Source organism: Phaseolus vulgaris, chromosome 10 (assembly GCF_000499845.2).
Source record: "Phaseolus vulgaris cultivar G19833 chromosome 10, P. vulgaris v2.0, whole genome shotgun sequence".
NCBI classification, from domain to species: Eukaryota; Viridiplantae; Streptophyta; class Magnoliopsida; order Fabales; family Fabaceae; genus Phaseolus; species Phaseolus vulgaris.
In genome coordinates this window covers 40,524,603-40,543,170 of record NC_023750.2, presented here as the reverse complement: position 1 = coordinate 40,543,170, position 18,568 = coordinate 40,524,603, and the positions used below count along the sequence as shown (strand labels likewise).

The following is an 18,568-nucleotide window of genomic DNA, read 5'->3' as shown; positions in this document are numbered from 1 at the left end:
TTCATGTTTGTTTTTCTGTCTTCTATCATAGTTCCAACTTTTACAGGAATTCAACACATAAGCTTTTACTATTTGTTTACAATAGTCACTAATATGCTAAGTTTTAGTATTTTCATGTTTTGGTTTCACTACTATGTAAATCTTAAAAGTTTGGCAGAATATGTGTTTCCCTTTTCCTAAATAAACATATTCTGCAGATTCTCATTTTAGATAATGCAAATCTATCCTGGTAGATCCTGCCATGGATTTATCCCACGATTGCAGTCACGTGAAAAATAGTACAGAAAAAGAAAGAAAATAAAAAACAGCCAAAAATATTTATTTGTCCTGTTGTCATGATCATAGCATCCAGGCTTCTGGGCAGCAGTTTTGGATTGTTTTACACCAAATTGAATGTTCTGTAATGGAAGATTTATTATTAAAATACACATTTCAATCATATTTTACAATTCAAAATTAGTTCTATCAAAATGAGCTCTTTTCCACTTTTAAACAAAAAACACTTGGTTTAAAATCTACCAGCTTCAACCAGCATTATAAAACACTACAGTTTATATCCACATGGGTTTATGAGATATTTGAATGAACAAGATATTAAAAAATTTGAGAGGATTCAACAACATCACTCAAAAAGGAAAGGATCTTTCCCATATAACTTATCCTCTTCTAAACACAACATTTTCTACAAACACTCTTAATTATACAGCATGAGAATATCCTTCATTTTTGTGCCTTCACTCTCTTTCTAAGGAACCATCCTTCCACCAGTTCTTACAATGGAACACCTTCACAAAAACACATACCACTATTAAGCATATAGAGGTAAATTTGAACAAGATATCCGAGATGGATAAAATCCCAAATTTTCTACACCCAGAAACCTCAGACACTAATCCAGAGGTTGCTGCATCGTCACAACCAAAGGGCTTGTGACTGTATGTTTCCCATCAGACCAAACTATGGAACCACTCTTCACACTTGAACCTCCAGCTGAAAGCTTAACAGCCCTAGTTTGTACCCTAACAAGAAAGTTCAACTTCTGACCCATCTTCCTGAAAGTCAGGGTGTCTGGCTTCACTGTCACCACCATCCCACCTGGTGGCTTGATGGTGACCTTGTACACTGAATTAGGGTCTCCAACATTGGTCACAGTCCTGATAAAATGTGTGGACATTCTCTTCTTTCCATATTGTTGAAACACTGCAGACAATGAAGGGTAATTCAGGTTCCCAGAATGTCCTGCCCTTTTAGCCCCACTGCAATCTGCACTCTTCCTTGTGATCACATGGATACTGTTGGTGGTGTAATTGGAATTGCACAAGAAATTCACATAATCAGAAGGGGAGATGTCATAAACCAACCCAGGGTTCATGGCCTTAACTGGATGAACATGGCCAGCACCATAATCAAACACAGAGGAAACATTCCCAGTGGACTCATCCAACATGGGATCACCCTTGTTGTCCACAGTGTAAGCAGTGGTCATCAGGGCTGATCTAATGGCAGCAGGACTCCAATCAGGATGTGCTGCTTTCAACAAAGCAGCCAAACCAGAAACATGAGGACAAGCCATGGAAGTCCCAGAGAGTATGTTAAACTCTGTCCTACGCCCATCAGAGGGAACCCCAGAAGGTCCTACATGATCAGGCCAAGCTGCAAGAATGTTCAACCCTGGAGCTATAACATCAGGCTTCAAAATCTCAGGAGACACAGGGTTAGGCCCTCTGGCTGAAAATGATGCCACCACAGGAGCTGGCCTCACCCCAAGCCTTGTTCCCTTGAACACAATTGTGGCGGTTGCCGGTGACCTTGAATTACCAATGTAATTCCGGATTTCGTCGCCGGCATTGGCACCAACCGCCGTGGCAGGCAACACGTGGCAATCGGCCACCAACCCTTCACCATCAAACACACCGTTGGCTAAAATCATGCCAACCCCTCCATTTTTTTTCACTTCTTCACCTTTAGCAGCCCTTGAATTAATACCTCTATCACACACAACAATTTTTCCTTTCACAGTCTTGGGATCCAAGGAACCATCCAAACAGAGTGAAGATGAATAGCCATCGCCTCCACCACCACCGCCACCACCAAATTGTCCAATACCCGCATACACAATCGGGTACATCCGACCCGGAGTTAAACCCGGTCCACCATAAATACTAATCCCGGGGACAATTTTTCCGTTTCCAAGCTTAACATTCGCCGGAAAATCTCTGTCTATAGTTCCAGCACCTACAGTGGTCACCCACGGCGCCACGTTCGTCACCGTGAGGCCACCGGGACCGCCATTGCCAGCTGAGGAGGAAACAAAAACGCCAGCTGAGGCGGCGCCGAAGGCGCCAATCGCAATCACGTCGAGGTGGTACGGCACCACCACTCCTCCAACGCTGAGCGACACCACGTCGACGCCGTCGGCCACGGCAGAGTCGAACGCGGCGAGGATGTCGGAGTCGTAGCACCCGCCGTTCCAGCAGACTTTATACACCGCGAGCCGCGCTTTCGGCGCCATGCCGGCAGCGACTCCCTTCGCGTAACCTAAAGTTGACGCCGGCGACACGTATCTTCCAGCGGCGATGGACGCCGTGTGCGTGCCGTGCCCGTCGGAGTCTCTTGCCGAGCGGAACTCCGTGGTCTCGTTCATCTTCCCGATGGTGGCCTCGTACCCGCCGGAGAAGTATCTGGCTCCAATGAGTTTCCGGTTGCATGAGGTGGCCGGGAAGTCCTTCCCGGCGATGCACTGGCCCTTCCACTTGGCGGGAACGGGCCCCAGGTCGCGACCGTTGAAGCTCTGGCGCTCCGGCCAGATTCCAGTGTCGATTACGCCTATGACAAGATCCGAGCCGAAATCGGTCTCGTGGAGCAGCCCGGTGCGATCGGCGGTGGTGAGCCCGAGGAACTGAGGGGAGCGAGTGGTGTGAAGCTGCCGAACCTGTTCGGGTACGAGAGTGATGACGTGGCTGAGCGCCTGCAGCTTCTGTGCCTCAGAAGGCGAGAGCTTAGCAGAGAAGCCATGGAAAACGGTGTCGTAGGTGTGGATGACAGAAGCAGTGTTGGAAATGGAAGCAAGTGAGGACTGATACCAGTGTCTGTGGGTGGGGAAAACGGAAGGCTTTGTTTGGTGATGAACTTGGACTATGAAAGTCTTTTTGTTTTCTTGGTCGGAAGAAAAAGCAAGTGATGTTAGTGTTCCCAGGAGAAAGAGGAAAAGTAGGAAGGTGGAAAATGCAGCCATTGAAGTGTGTAGTGAAGTGAAGTGAAGTGAATGGGGAAAATTTAAAGGGAAAAAAAGTGTGTGGTGGAAGAAGAAGAAGAAGAAGAAGAAGAAAAAAGGGTATTTTAATTATTTGTATTGTATTGTAGTGTAGGGTAGCAGTAGCATGGTACTATTGTTGAGAGAAGAAGAACAGTGGGTGGAGTGTTGTGCCATGTGGACTTCAAATTCAAATTGAAACTGCAACTTTTGTAGCTATCTTCATCAACTCTTGAATGTTTTCTCTTATTTCACACACAAAGTAGAAAACAGCTGTTCAGATTACGTTTACCCATACATTTTAGGAAAACTTTTTTTAATCAAACAACTCCTGTCAGTAACTGCAAAACCATCAGTGTTTTTCAGACACTTTAACAATGTTTTTTATTTGCAAAATTAACATTATTAAATAATTATAATTGTGTAACAATTGTTTTGGTCCAACCAGCCTTGCCAATTAATACCCCAATAAACGAGTGTGGGCCAGAAATTGGGCCCATCAATTACGTTAACCTACCCTAGCAGAGGACTCCACCAAGTCCAAAGGACCCATTTATAAGCACTCAGGTACCCTCTACCCCATCACACCAAGGTCAAATTTATGTTCAAAATCAGCTCTCACCTAAACATAAGGTCCACCTTTGCATGCATTACCTTTTCTACCAAGCATATTTTTATTTTCGTCTTAATAAACGTTTTTCTAATTTTTACCTCACGAAATTTTTATTTTTATTTTGATCTTTATTATTTATTCACATTTATTAAACAATTAGTTATCCGTTGAGTAACTTTAGAGGAAAATAATTAATCAACTTTATATAAGCAATATAATTTCTCTCCACTTAGATTTTGTATCACTTATTTCTTTTACTAAAACAAAAAAAAAGATCAATATGTACACAATTTTTAGAATAACTTTTTAAAAAAGAATGCCAAGTTTAACTAAAAAGAAACATTACTATTTATATTACTGATTAAGTTTTATTTTAAAAATAATTTAGAAATTCTATTTAATCACTAATATAGTTATTTAGAGAATAATTTATTTTTTATAAACATTAAGAAATAATAAATACCAAAATATAAATAAAAAGTCGTGAAAATCAAAATGAATTCTTTTTTATTAGAAACTAAACTAAAATAAATATATGTTTTAGTTTTGCTCAACTGTTGACTTGTTACTTAATAAAAATGACATACTAATTACAAACTAAAATAAGAATAAAAATAAATTAAAACTAAAATAAATAAAGAAATTAAAACAAGAATAATATAAAAAAAATCCACATGTTTACCACTTACACTATTTGAGCCTGTGGATTCACACAAGTGAATAAGGTTTTTTTTTATATAAGCTTTTTGCATTTTCTGCTAGTGTCAATTTGAATGCCTCTAATGGTAGTATTGGGTATCTGTTTCTTTTATCACTTATTTTTTTTAAATAGATAAATTTAAAAATTATATTGTGTTATACCTTAATAATAAATTAATGTCTTTCACTATACGATTGTTAAAATAATATATTTTTTAAAATTATACATACAAATCTAAGGCTTTTTTAATCTAAATTTACAAATAAAAACGATTAAAATGATCATAAATTATGTAATATATTGACACTTTAGTGTTTTTTTCGACAGACAGTTTAGTTAATTAGTTAGTGATATGGTGATAGTACATTAATGAGTTTAGTAGGTGATGATAACTGACAGATACGACAGTTTCAAAAGGAATACATGTTCAAATCTTGTGACCTTTGTTGCAGGCCCATCCATGCGCAATATCTGGAAGCAAAATCAAAACGTGGAAAAGAAAAGGAAAAAATGTTTTTTTTTTTTCATTTTCAAATGAATTGAGGTGAGAAAAAAAAAGCGTATATATGATTGCGACATAATGAAAATAGAAAATGATGTTAAAAAAACATTTACTATCTGCTTAGTTTTTTTTTTTCATTTGACCTTAATTATGAAAAATAATTAATCACTTTTAATTATGTTTCCCTCTTGTTCCTTATTTTTTGAAAAACTCTTACCTTGTTGAGATCAAAGGGGCAACACGTCATCGATTACGAGGGATTAACCGACAGTACGATCATGAAAGACACTGGTTGCAGGAGTTCTTGGACGGGTTTGGGATGCCATTATGGAATTTGGATTTTTGTGTGTAAGGTCTTTAAATTACATTAATTTTTATTTTTAAATATATTAAAATTAGTATTATTTGGATACTTCCAATATATTGTTACTTTGTTTAGAAATTGAAGTGAAAGAGAATTTAAATAATTTTTTTAATTCAAAATATTTTTTAAAGATAAATCGAATTGAAGATCTCTCATCGACTATAAATGAAAATATTTCATTGTATATAAGTGAATGTAAATTTTATTTTATAAACCATTTTTATAAGGTTGAGTTAGACTTTAAAGTATATTTTCTAATATGGTATCAGAGTTATTTCAAACATTTTTTTTGTGAGAATTTATTAGACTTATTATATCATCTGCTATCAGACCGTTATCGGATCGCTCATAATATATTGTGAGGAGAGTGAGTGATAACATGAGGGGAGTGTGTTAGAAATCCTGACTAAAGATAAGATTAAGTTAAGATCAAAGTATATTACTTCTTAATTTAGATAATCTGAATTATTAGTATATATGATAAGTTGCTAAATCAGTTTTAAAATTTTTCATCAATATAAAAATTCATCAAGAATTGTTAGTGATTTTTTACAGATATTAATTAAAATACTTGACACAATTAATATGATTAAAAAATACTCCAGAAATTATTATATTGAGTCAAAATACTAAATAAATTTTCAGTAATAATTAGGTGGATCCCAGAAAAAAAGTTGAAGCTTGGCATGCATATTGATCCATTGGGGTCTCTCAGCAAATGTCATAATGGACATCTAGGAAGTGAAACCTGCAAGAGTGGACCTTATTATGTCATGTATTAAAATCTCAAAAACATTAGACTCGTAGTCCCTATCATGCATTAAATATATTATATGGTCCTTAATATTTAATTTATAAGATTATTACTTATCTCCTACTCACTAATTATCCATTATATTAATTTATAAGATTAAATTAGATTTAAATTTATGTGAGTTAGAACAGTTTACAATGATGGTGAAGCATAATAGGTGGGGTTGTGTTTCCAAAACAATGCGCACAAACTTTTTCTAGAAATAAACGATTTAACACAATGATCTTCTTCGTTGAATCGGGGTGATGGTGACACCTTCTTGGCAAAGTGATGGTTTTTCTTTGGTGTCTAATCTTTGTTGATCAAAACTAAAGTGATCATGTGGTGGGGACCTAAAATTAAACAACCTTCTTTTTCTTTTTCTTTTGCATTTCAATTTCAAACACTTGGACACAAGAACATCCAAATTCAACTCTCTTTGTCTAAACAGTGAAAGGAGAATTTGGATTTTATATTACCCTATTTGCAGTAAAAAGGGTTAATCGAGGGGAAAAGGCCAAAATGTGTTATCATGCATGCACACAGGAAAGTGACCTGAGTTCAACTCTCTTTGCTTCTCTCTACAGTGAAAGCAGAAATTTTATTTTATTATATCACTCTTTGGGGAATGGATTCATTAGTTGGACAAATCAAAGCAAAAATATATCACCATGTAGGATCAAAGTTATCCATGTCTCGCAAGAGAGAAAGAGAAAGTTTTTAAATTTATAAGAGGAAAGCATGAAGAAGAGGTAAAAAGCAATCGCCAAAATAGGTAAACCAGAAAGAGAAAGATGGTAAAAATACAATATTGGGGATCAAATCAGATAAAAACATGTGGGGTTTGCAAATATTGCAGTGCTTGTAATTATTATAAATCTTGTAATTATGTATGATGAGTACATGTCGAAGAGTGAAGTTTAATTTGAACCATTTTGCTAAGCTTGAGTTTTAAATTAAATAAGGCTAAAACCATCGAATCTTTAGGAATTGAAACAATATTTATTATTTTAAAATTAGTGCTATATTTTCTTTTAGAGTTAAATATGTTTTCGTCTATATACTCTTTTACAAAATTGATTTTTCTCATAGTTTAAACTCTAAATTGTCTAAATACTTGTACTAATGAAATTATTAGAATGAGTCTTTGTCAAATAAAATTTTACATTATAAGTAAAAATTAAAATGTTAAAATATTTTATGTGTTATATCTTAAAAATTCATTTACATTCAAAAATATTGGTAAATATTCATTTTTAGAAGGTATAAAGTTTAGACTAAAAAGAAAAATCAATTTTACTTTACCATTCAAATACGAAAATATTTAACCTAATTTTTTAAATCCACAATACAATTCTTGAAATATATTTTTCTAGTTAGTATTATCTTAATTTTAGTTAAAAACAATTATATATATACATATATGTGTGCGCTTTTCTTTAATAACTGTCATAGAACCTATCTTTTGTGCAGGTTTTTGTTGTTTTTATATCCTCATCGCATGGTCGGTTTAATGAGTTTGACGCTTGGGTGTTTAGTTTATTTCTATTTGTTGACAATGACTGAATTTAGTTGTTGGACTTTTATGTTTGTCTTAAGAATGTATTCTTTTTTAGGATTAATGTAATTGTATCTTGATATGTACTCTTGCTATAATATGTTAATGTGGCTGATGTGTTTTAGTGTGTGTGAAATTTCCAACTGGATGGAGGATAAGAAGCTTGTATTGAAATTATTTATATAAAGGTTGGGATACCCTGAAATACCTCATTTTATTTTATTTATTTATTATTAATAAAATAAAAAATAAAAAAATCTTAATTTCAATATAACTATATTTATGTATGTGTTTTTCTTTAATAAGTGTCATAGAACAGCCTGTTAAAATGAAGGTTCTTGGCTCTTATTCTTTATATTGTTTAATGGTACCATCAATTATTGGCTTGTAATCTTTTACTAACTTGTGCCAATCAACCACACGTTTTAAGAGTCATCATGGCAAAGTTATCGGTGAAAAAAGATGAGTTGTTTCTTGAATGAGTGAGACAAATATTCATATATAAACCAACCTTTTGCATCATTCAAAATGTAGTACAGTAAAATATTAGTTAGGTGTGAGAGCCATACCTGCATATTCAATCACTTTTATCACTGTCTCCACAAAAACAATTAATACCCCACTAAACGGAGGACACAACTGTTCAAAATATTAATCATTATTTCAAGACTACCACCAAGTAAGATTACTAATTAGGTCTACTATGTGTTGTTATGTGAATAAAAGTTACTATAACTGTTTGTATCAAGAAAATGAACTTCAAGAACACATCATACAAAAAAAACTGCTATTGTAAAACATTTATACAGTACACAGAAACTGGTTTACACTTTATAAACAAACGATTCTTTTCAATCTCAAACAACTGGTATGAAATATACACTTAAATGGCCAAAATTTTCACTTGGAACCCTAGAACATGGCACCGGTGGATCTTAATGCAGGTTCTGCAACTTCTTCTCTTGCAACGTTGTGATGAGGTTAACCTTCAAATTTTCCAAAGAGGTCTTGAACTGTTCAAGATCCTCCAAACCCATATCCTCAGTGGAGAGATTCCACCAAGGAGGAAAGCAAGAACTGTTCTTTTCTGCCCCTTTCATCTCTTTCAACTGTTTCTGTTTTTCCTTCAACTTATCCTGCACACTCTCGTATTCCAGCCGCTGCTTTTCAAGAAACTTCTCCTTCTCCTTCTCCTTCTCGCTTGTGCCGCTGCAATGCTGAGACGGCCCTCCGGTGATGTAGCGGTGGAGGACGGCGTCGGTGTTGGGGTAGCCACAGGAATAGACTTTGCCGTTTTGGGAGGTGATGATCAAAGCGAGTTCCGCTTTGCATAGAAGAGAAAGTTCTGTGAGTTTGTTGAAAAGCCCCAACTTGCGTTTGGAAAAGGTGACGCATCGCCTCTTTCTCTGTTCATCTTCTTTCATTTCAATCTTTCCCTTTCTCGAGTTTGGTGTTGTTCCATTGTTTGCTTTAGAAGAAGGAGCCATTGTAGGATTCTGCAGAACACAAAAACAAAACTCAAAGAATGAAAATTACTCAAAAACATGAATCACACAATGTTTTGGCGGGAGTCCACTTTTATAATGTTCTAATGTGGCAACAGTGTCTTTTCATTTGATTATTTTTTATTGACAAAGAATAATGTGGAATTATACGTTTGATGTGATATAATATTTTATATTTTTTTATAAAGGTTGGAATATCTTTTATATATTTTAATTTATTTTTTGATAAATAAAATGAAAGAATATCTAATCAAATATATATATATATATATATCACAAATTTTAAATAAAATTATTTTAAAAGTATTTTTGAAATTTAAATTAAACGAAAATTAATTCTTATAATATGAATCAAATAATAAAATTGTATGATAAAACATTAACGCAAATAAAATTAGTCTTTTTGAAAAATAAGTTTAAATAAGTTGTTTCAATCAATATAAATTTAGATATAAATATTTGTTCAAGATTATCAAATAAGATTACAAGATTACTCAAGGGTGATATATTTTTATTTTGTTATCTTTTTGTTATGTTATGCAACGGTGTGGTGCAATTAGATGTATTTTAGAGTTTTCAATATCTTGTTTTTCTTCTTAGAAGATTCTTCAAGATGAATTTTAAATTTTCTTGTATTAATTACATAGGTGTTATTGTAAACGAATAATTCAAGAAAATATAATAGAATAATCTAATTAAAAATTTTAACATTAAATTGGGTGTAGATTCTTATTGAATTGAACCAGTCTGACATTTTTTTTTATCTTGATTTATTTTATTTCATTGTAATCATTAATATTGTTTATCTTATCCTCTTTCAAGCTTTCTTCCAAGAAGACAATTTTGTAAGTACAAGAGTTCATTCTTTTACTATTTCACCCTTCTTAGTTGTGATTTAAGCCATATTCTCTTTTTCACTTCATCGTGCTTCAAATAAATTAACACTTCTAGTTACAATCCTAATAGAGTGGGAGATCAGGTCAGATATAAACACTATGACTTGTCGGATATCAAAACTAATAATTATAGGTGGTTAATTTCAACAATTTTTACTTGAATAAATCATTGTTTGTATTAATGTCACTAACATTGATTTAAAAGATTAATTTCTTTTACACAATATTATATGTTATTAGTAAAATTAGTATAAGTTAGAGGGTGTTGGAAAATAATTTAGCTACTAAGGTCAACTTGAAGAGAAGTGGGGTTGAATTAGAAAGTACTTTATTGTCTGTATGATTGAATTAGAAAGTATTTTATTGTCTATGTGGGGCAGATGAGGAAATAACAAGTCATTTGTTCTTTGACTGTAGAATTACTTGGCTAGTTTGGAACCTTTGCTTCGAGTGGTTAGGACTAAGTTTGGTTATTCACACACTTCTATCTTACATTTTTTGTAGTTTAATATACATGAAGCACCTGCTTCTATTAGATTAATTTTGAAAAGTGTCTAGATTAATTGCAGTGGTAAGTGAGATTTGGAGACATAAGAATTAACACATATTTAAAGATGCAGTGATTGATCATTCTGAAATTTTCTCCATATCTCAACTAAAGGTACCACCATATTATATTGGTTAAACATGATAGCCTATTTAATGTGTTATTTAAAAAGATGCCACCTTCTCTTTAGTATATTATGTAATTTTGTATTTTAAAGCAATCATATATTTAGAAAAACATTATCGTATCTCATTAAAGATATATTACTTTATCACCATTATAAATATTAGGTTTAATTAAGATTTAAGTATATTATAAATTTGAATATCTTTGAATGTTCAAAATATTTTTTATTTTCATATAACTACTATCACCATTAGAAAATCACTAAGTAAAAACTAATTCTATATTAACTAAATTAAATACTAAATAAATTATTAATATTTGAATTAATTTATATTATTGATAAATTATTATCTCGTTATCTACTAACTGAATTCTAAATAGGATGATATATAAGTTGAAAAAAACATAATCAAAGGATAACAAATAGCTGTAACTATTTTTTCTATCTTTTTGTCTCTAACTCGACTCGAATCACTTCTAATGGTTGCGTCACTCGTAGCTTCTCTTTCCAAGAAGTACAAATTGAAGAAGATTAAAAAGATAATGTGTTGATTAACAAATTAAAATCGAAAAAAAGAAAATAACAACAGCCTCATTTTGTTATCGCAAAATCACAACAAAATATTTAGACAAAAATAAAAAATTACTTTAAGGAAAAATTATTTAAAAATATTAAATTTGTAATTTGCTTAAAGTTTCATCAAACCTGAATAATATATCACTAAAATATATGTAATAATAATTATGTTTGGAAGAAATAAAATCTAATCGCACATTCCAACACAACGTCCTGTATCCCTTCACGAAAGAAATACTAAATGTATGGTAAAATAAGTTTTTAATCTCAATAAAATATTTAAAGTTTTTTTCAAAGTTTTTGAAGTCTCTAAAATGTAAATGTTATAACAAAAGTTAAGAAAAAATGAGAAAAAGAATTAAAAATCTTTCACGATTATATAAAATCAAGTTAATGAGAAAATTTACTAAAATTAAAGTAAAATTAAGAAGTATTCAATTTCAGTATTATAGATAACGTACATTTATCTAGGGTTTGAACTTCTTTTTATAGATTTTTTTTTCATGAGAATTTAATCTCAATCGAAAACATATGTAATAGAAAAACATTATGTTTATTGACACCTTCACTCATGTCAACAACTTTATCTTTTTCACTATGCATGTAACTTAACCGACACACTGATTAAAATATATTATACTAATAACTTTATATTAGCATTTAATAAAAAATATTATCTTAATTATTCTGTAAGAGACTTATTAATATAATTGGACCAAAATTCATGATCCACCCATGAACCCAACTATTGAGACCACCTACTCACACTTGCTTCTAGGAAGCACTAGTAGAAATTCTAAAACAATTCTTTCATGGTAAATGTTGGTTTTAACAACTTTTAGGTAACTTTTAATTCTAAAAAAATTATTCAAATAAAAATCACTGTAACTGAAATTTTTAAATAAGGACACTCTGGTTATTACATTGTCCCATAAACAATGACTATGATTTTTTTTATCATTCCTATCTCAAATTATACAAAAAAAAATAAAATATTTGTTAATGTTTGAAGTCGCATCAAATATTTAATTTTATAGAAAAAAAAATTAAAAGATTAAGAAATAGAAAATATTAGTTTGGACCTTCTCCGATACACAAATATTTTCAAATTTCACTACTTATTTGGTCAGCCTAGGTTTCGATATAATATTAACTGTCAATGGACAACTATAATGCTCTTTTGAAAAAAAAAATTAACGTAAATTTTTTATTCATGGATGACATACAAACTATATAATGATATACAATATATAAATTACATAATGATAAATATTAATTATTTGTATTTTGAAAATGTAATTTCATTTTTTTTAAATTGATAACTCAAATTAATAAAAAAAATTATTAAGTTAATTATTTACAATTAAAAGAATCCAAAAATAAAGAATATGTTTTTTTCTTCTAAAGTTAAATCAATTGAGTCTTACTTTGAATGGTAGAACAAAAGAAAAAATTGTATTGCAGAAATGGAAACAATAAATTCTAGATATTTAAAGGATAAATCTAACTTCTTCCATATAAAATTTATGGGTACGGAGAACGTAATCAAAATTTGAACATCCTCAAATAGTAATCCAAAACTCAAATGTCCTAAACCATAAATTGCAAAATTCATGAAACTACATATCAAAAGTTTTAATAAAGTATTGTCATTCAGAAAGTCTTGTTTCCTAACAACTTACATGAATAAATGATAATGCTGCGATCTTCTTCTTCAAATAGAAGAATAAAAATGGTGTGATATTCTCTTCAAATAGTTCTTCAAATTCTGCAAAAAAAAAAAAATTATTTTTTTGTTGAAATGTAAACTCTAATATTAAAAGACGAATCAATTTTCATATTTGTAAAATATTGTCTTTCTACCTTTCCTTCATCAATTTAGTCTCCTCGGTATAGAGCTATTCGTAGTTCCTTCATCCAATTTATTTTCGGAGATGGAGTAGGAGTAGATCTACATGAATAATGTTTATTACTCCAAGCCATTCCACAAGCATAGCAAAATTCATTGCCACATCTGCAAAATAATGTTAGAATTCATAGAAAAAATGAAACAATTATATATTAAAAACAATATATATTAAAAATGCAAAAGAAAATTCCCAAAATTCTAACACATTATTATTAAGAAGTAGATTTTAAGACTAACTCAATCTCATAAAACTGGCTCATGGGGTGAGGTTTGTACCCACTTATATACTATGAAAGATTCTAATCTCTAGTTGATGTAGGATGACAACACACTCCTCACGCCGAGACTGACAACAAAGAATAATCTATTATGGTGATCCAATAATGGCCCATTCGCTAGAATATACTCAAAATGATTCTGATACCATATTACGAAGTGAACTTTTAAGTCTAACTCAACCCCAAGATCGACTCATGGTGTTCTCACTTATATACTATTAAAGAACTTAATCTCTAACTCATATCAAATTTTTTTCAACCATAATAAATAAAATAAAATAATGGATACACACTTAATAACTGATGTCTCAAAATCAGATACGGGATGTTTAATCTACTCAATAACAAAGAGTATGTTTTATCAAACATCTATGTAACACTGACAAAAATGTTGTATAGTTTCACAAGATTGGTTATAACACAAACCTGCATGAAATATAACACTGTGACAAAAATGTTCTATACTTTCACAAGATTGGTTATAATAAAAACCTGCATGAAATACGTGTACATCCATCAATTCTTTCTACGTAGAAATTGCATTTTGGGCATCTTTTCCAGCTTTTAGACTTTGCAAGTTTCATCACCGTTTGATCTTCCGTCTCTCCTTCGAAACCAATCTTAAACTCATTACAATTAGCTCCTGGGTGCCACGGAACCTTGCACTGTGCACAAAAGAGTCTATTGCAATGTGGACACTCTGATATAGTCACAGCTTTCTTTGAATCACCTGAATCACGTATCATCATAGCTGAACAATCCTTAAAAGGACAGTAAAACTTCTGTGATGCATTCACCACATTCTCACAAAGAGCATCTTCCCATCTATCCAACACTTCTTTAGGGATAATTGAACGACAGTTCTGAGACTCTATAACCCCTTTGCATTTTGGTTCAGGACATTTCACCGTTAATATATTCTCCTGAATCTTTGCAGCAACATGTCTTCCAATGCAATCATTACAATAGAGGTGAGAACAGTTTTGGTTCCTGAACATTTTTCCTTCACTCTTCTCATCCATGCAAATACCACAGTAGTAGGTAAGGGTGTGGGAAGTTTCATCGATCACTTTCTGTTTACCCTTGGCTAGGTCACCCCTGATCACTTTCTGTTTACCCTTGAGGGCTCTCAAAGCTAGGTCATCCTCATCATTTTTACCGATCACTTTCTGTTTACCCTTGAGGGTTCTCAAAGCTAGGTCACCCTCATCATTTTTACCGATCACTTTCTGTTTACCCTTAAGGGTTCTCAAAGCTAGGTCACCCTCATCCTTTTTAAGGATCACTCTCTGTGTAGAATAGGTTTTCACAACTAGGTTACCCTCATCATTTTTACGGATCACTCTCGGTTTAAAAAGGGTTCTCAAAATTAGGTTACCCTCATCATTTTTAGGGATCACTTTCTGTTTACCCTTGAGGGTCCTCAAAGCTAGGTCACCCTCATCATTTTTAGGGATCACTTTCTGTTTACCCTTGAGGGTCCTCAAAGCTAGGTCACCCTCATCATTTTTAGGGATCACTTTCTGTTTACCCTTGAGGGCTCTCAAAGCTAGGTCACCCTCAACATCCACACGAAGAACTTCCTTTACAACCCTAGCACTTGACATTGGCAACATTTCTTCACCCTCGTCTGCTGAAAAGTAGAACTCGTCAACTTCGTGAACAGTTGAGGGAAAATTCATAGAGGAAGAAGATGCGGATGAAGTTTCCGATTCAGATCTGTGGAAAGAGAAGCATTGAGAATGCAAAAAGTTAAAGTAGAGAATGCAGAAAGGTAAACTTCTTAACAGTATCATCTTAATATGCTAATGAATGTTACGTGGATACACAAATATAAAGCAAAAGATCCTCTTTCTGTTTCGGAAAAAAATCCGATACTCTATATTCTTTTGAATAAAGTTTGTTTCACATTACTAAAAATAACTACTTTACAACTGATCTTGGAAATAAAAAATATTATATTATAATAAAATAATAAAATAATAATTTATTTATGAGATAGCTTCTTCTCACCTAGCCTTTGGATCATGATGATGCATATACTATTAGTCAGAGTCCTTTATCTAGGACTGTTCAAAGAGTTGCTTTTAAGTGTGGGTGTTTCAAAGAATTCATAAATCAGTTTCGTGCATTAGGTTATTGTATGTTTTTTTTTTAAAAACAAAAGCAATATACAGTTTTCCAGATTTGCATACTAATATTAATATTTCTAAATCTTTTATTCTCAGTGACAATAAATAATAAATGTGTCTGCACTAAAGAATCTCACGTTTCATAAGAGGAGGAAATATATTAAAAATGATTTTCATTTCATTCAGACTAATCTTAAATAAAGTTTCATTTATTTACTTCCAGTTTATCCAAGGTGAACATGATATATGCTTCAGTTTGTGGGATGCTATTACATGATAAAAAATGATCTCATAATATTTATACTTCAGATTTTTAGTTATAACTACCTTATCAGTTGTAACTCTTCTACAACTACCTTTATCAATAGAGTAATAATTATTAATTAATAAAATATATCATTTTCTTTCCTCTTTTTCTTCAAGTTTATCCTAACGAGTGTTTGCTAAGCTTATACTGTTATCTGATCGTGAATCACCCATCATATGTTATATGTTATCCCACGAGCTGTCACTCTCGACGTAAGGAGTGTGTTGGATATTTTACATCGAATAGAGAGTGGAACAATTCATTCTTTATAAATGGTGCAAACCTCATCTTATAAGCTGATTTTATGAGATTTAGTTAAGTTTAAAGTTCACTTCTTAATATAGAATAAAATAATATTTTAATTATATTTATTTTATTTTCTAATTTAAAATAATATTATATCATTAAAATGGATTGTCAAAGGAGTGTTATTACTATTCATAGGGTAAAGGAACTTTTTTTTCTTTAAATATAAAAAATGACTTAAATAAATTGTTTTTTAATATTAGATAACAAATTATAAAATTTTTGTTTAATTTTCTTGAAATGGGTTTTTATTTATAATTTTATTATTAAAGTATTTTTATATTTTTCTTTTAGATATAATTTTCAAATTTGACCTAGTATTTTCGTCTAAAATTCAGGAGTAATTTCCAATCTTAGTAATCGATTATGGGGGGTTCCTTTTCCTATGGCTATTGAACCACCTTTCTTTTCCAAACTACTTTTTTCCTCTCATTAATATTCATATATAATAATATCACCTCTATTAATTTAATTCTTTTAAAATTAATTAAATGTCAAGTCTATATCAATATACATATTTTTTTTCCTCATCCGAATTCATTCTAATCATAAAAAAAAAAAAAATCAAATTTAGAGAGAAAATAAGTAGTCTACATTACATAATATTTTAGAAACTGAAAATTTAATAATATTTAAAGTTATTTCTATTATTAATAAAAAAATAAAAAAAATAAATTTTAAATTAGTATCTAAATTCATAATTACCAAAATTTTAATTATTAGTATTTTAAATTTTAAATTAATTTTAAAAAAACTAATTTAGGATATATTAGAATGTAGTTAGTAACTACAACCCAACCCGATAGTTAATAGTTAATGGTTAGATACTTTATATACCAATAATTTTGTTAGTTTATAAAATGCTCAGATCTAGTTAAATTTAAAATTATTTTTTATTTAATAATTTTATTGTAGTATTTTTATTATAAATTGATGTGAACTATTTTAAATTTTAACCTTAAATAAGCTTCAAGTATAATATATAATTAATTTTTATATTCAATACTTAATACAATTTAAAAAAATTAAACATCTAATAAATTTAATATTTTTGTTTAGTTCGTAAATGAAATATCTATTTAATATTTCTTTTTACTTCAATCCTTAAATAATTTTATATTTTTTTATAAATATGTTATCTATTTATCACAATAATCAATACATTTTGTTATCCTAGTATATCAATGTTATTATATAATGGTATATCATGTCAATATAAAAAAATAGAAGTAATCTAATATTGATTATTTATTCCACACTAAAATCATATTTTACATTTTTTGTTGTAATTTCACAACTAACTATCTATTTTTTTTTCCAACCTCAAAATATGAAATAACTATAATACTCAACTTTAAACTTTGATTATTCATCATCATGTAATTAAAAAAGGCGTTTTATATAGGTTAAAGAAGAAGATTGGTAATGTAGATAAAAAATGTGAAACGTTTTTTAATACAATAGTAATTTCCTTGAAACTTAGGGTTTAAATCACTACAAGAAAATCATGAAATAGAAACCAACTTTTAGATACCAAAATAATTAGTTACAATAGGAACTAAAATAGATACCATTTTAGAAACTAAAAAAAAAATTCTATTATTTTCTATTATTGTTAAATAGTTTCTAAATTGGTATCTAATTAGCAACTAAGGTTTTAACTACCAATTATTTAGTTTCTAAATTTGGTCTATAAAACCTTGGTTGCTAATTAGATACCAATTTAGAAACTATTTAGCAATAATAGAAAATAATAGAAACTAATTTAGAAACCAAATTTCTTTTCAGTTTCTAAAATGGTCTCTAATTTAGTTACTATTGCAACTAATTATTTTGATTTCTACAAATTGGTTTCTATTTCATGATTTTCTTGTAATGAATGTAGTCACCTGTATAACTTTAGTCATTTTTTTAATATAAGTATGACATAAAAAAATAATAATTGGTTTGTTAATATTCTCGCATATATATGGTATTGCCCATATTTATTTCCTAAATCTACAACGCTAAATAAAAATATTTTAAAATACACATTAACAAGAACATTGATTTGTATATAATTCAAATCACTAACCTATACTATACATAAACTAATTTAGAAATAGAAGAAAAAGCAAGAGATACAGCTGTTGTTGAAATTAAATTACTTAATATCTTTTAAACACATTTAGTATGAGAAAATACAAAATTAATTACCCATAA

The 18,568-nt window shown here is 30.7% G+C and overlaps 2 protein-coding genes across 2 annotated transcripts; both read right to left on the bottom strand.

Annotated features, from left to right (window-relative positions):
- Positions 1-534: 534 nt before the first annotated feature.
- LOC137818321 (subtilisin-like protease SBT1.5) lies at positions 535-3,512 on the bottom strand. The gene has a single exon (XM_068621666.1). It carries the CDS (start codon positions 3,233-3,235, stop codon positions 890-892), a length of 2,346 nt encoding a protein of 781 aa, XP_068477767.1. The 5' UTR covers positions 3,236-3,512; the 3' UTR covers positions 535-889.
- A 2,654-nt stretch (positions 3,513-6,166) lies between these two features.
- LOC137818060 (agamous-like MADS-box protein AGL29) lies at positions 6,167-9,444 on the bottom strand. Its single transcript, XM_068621281.1, has 4 exons — positions 8,722-9,444; positions 6,781-6,806; positions 6,639-6,668; positions 6,167-6,242 (listed from the first exon to the last, which is right to left on the bottom strand). The coding sequence occupies exons 1-4, from the start codon at positions 9,268-9,270 to the stop codon at positions 6,167-6,169; spliced, it is 681 nt and encodes a 226-aa protein (XP_068477382.1). The 5' UTR covers positions 9,271-9,444.
- Positions 9,445-18,568: the final 9,124 nt, after the last annotated feature.

Excerpts from the sequence above, each read along its gene's own strand:
- LOC137818321 (XM_068621666.1), bottom strand. The coding sequence starts at position 3,235 with ATGGCTGCATTTTCCACCTTCCTACTTTTCCTCTTTCTCCTGGGAACA.
- LOC137818060 (XM_068621281.1), bottom strand. The coding sequence starts at position 9,270 with ATGGCTCCTTCTTCTAAAGCAAACAATGGAACAACACCAAACTCGAGA. Across the intron at positions 6,669-6,780 it reads GCAAAGAGAGTTGAACTCAG|ACAAAGAGAGTTGAATTTGG; the intron begins GTCACTTTCCTG and ends TTCACTGTTTAG. Across the intron at positions 6,243-6,638 it reads TTGAATTTGGATGTTCTTGT|GGACTACGAGTCTAATGTTT; the intron begins GTCCAAGTGTTT and ends AATGCATGATAG.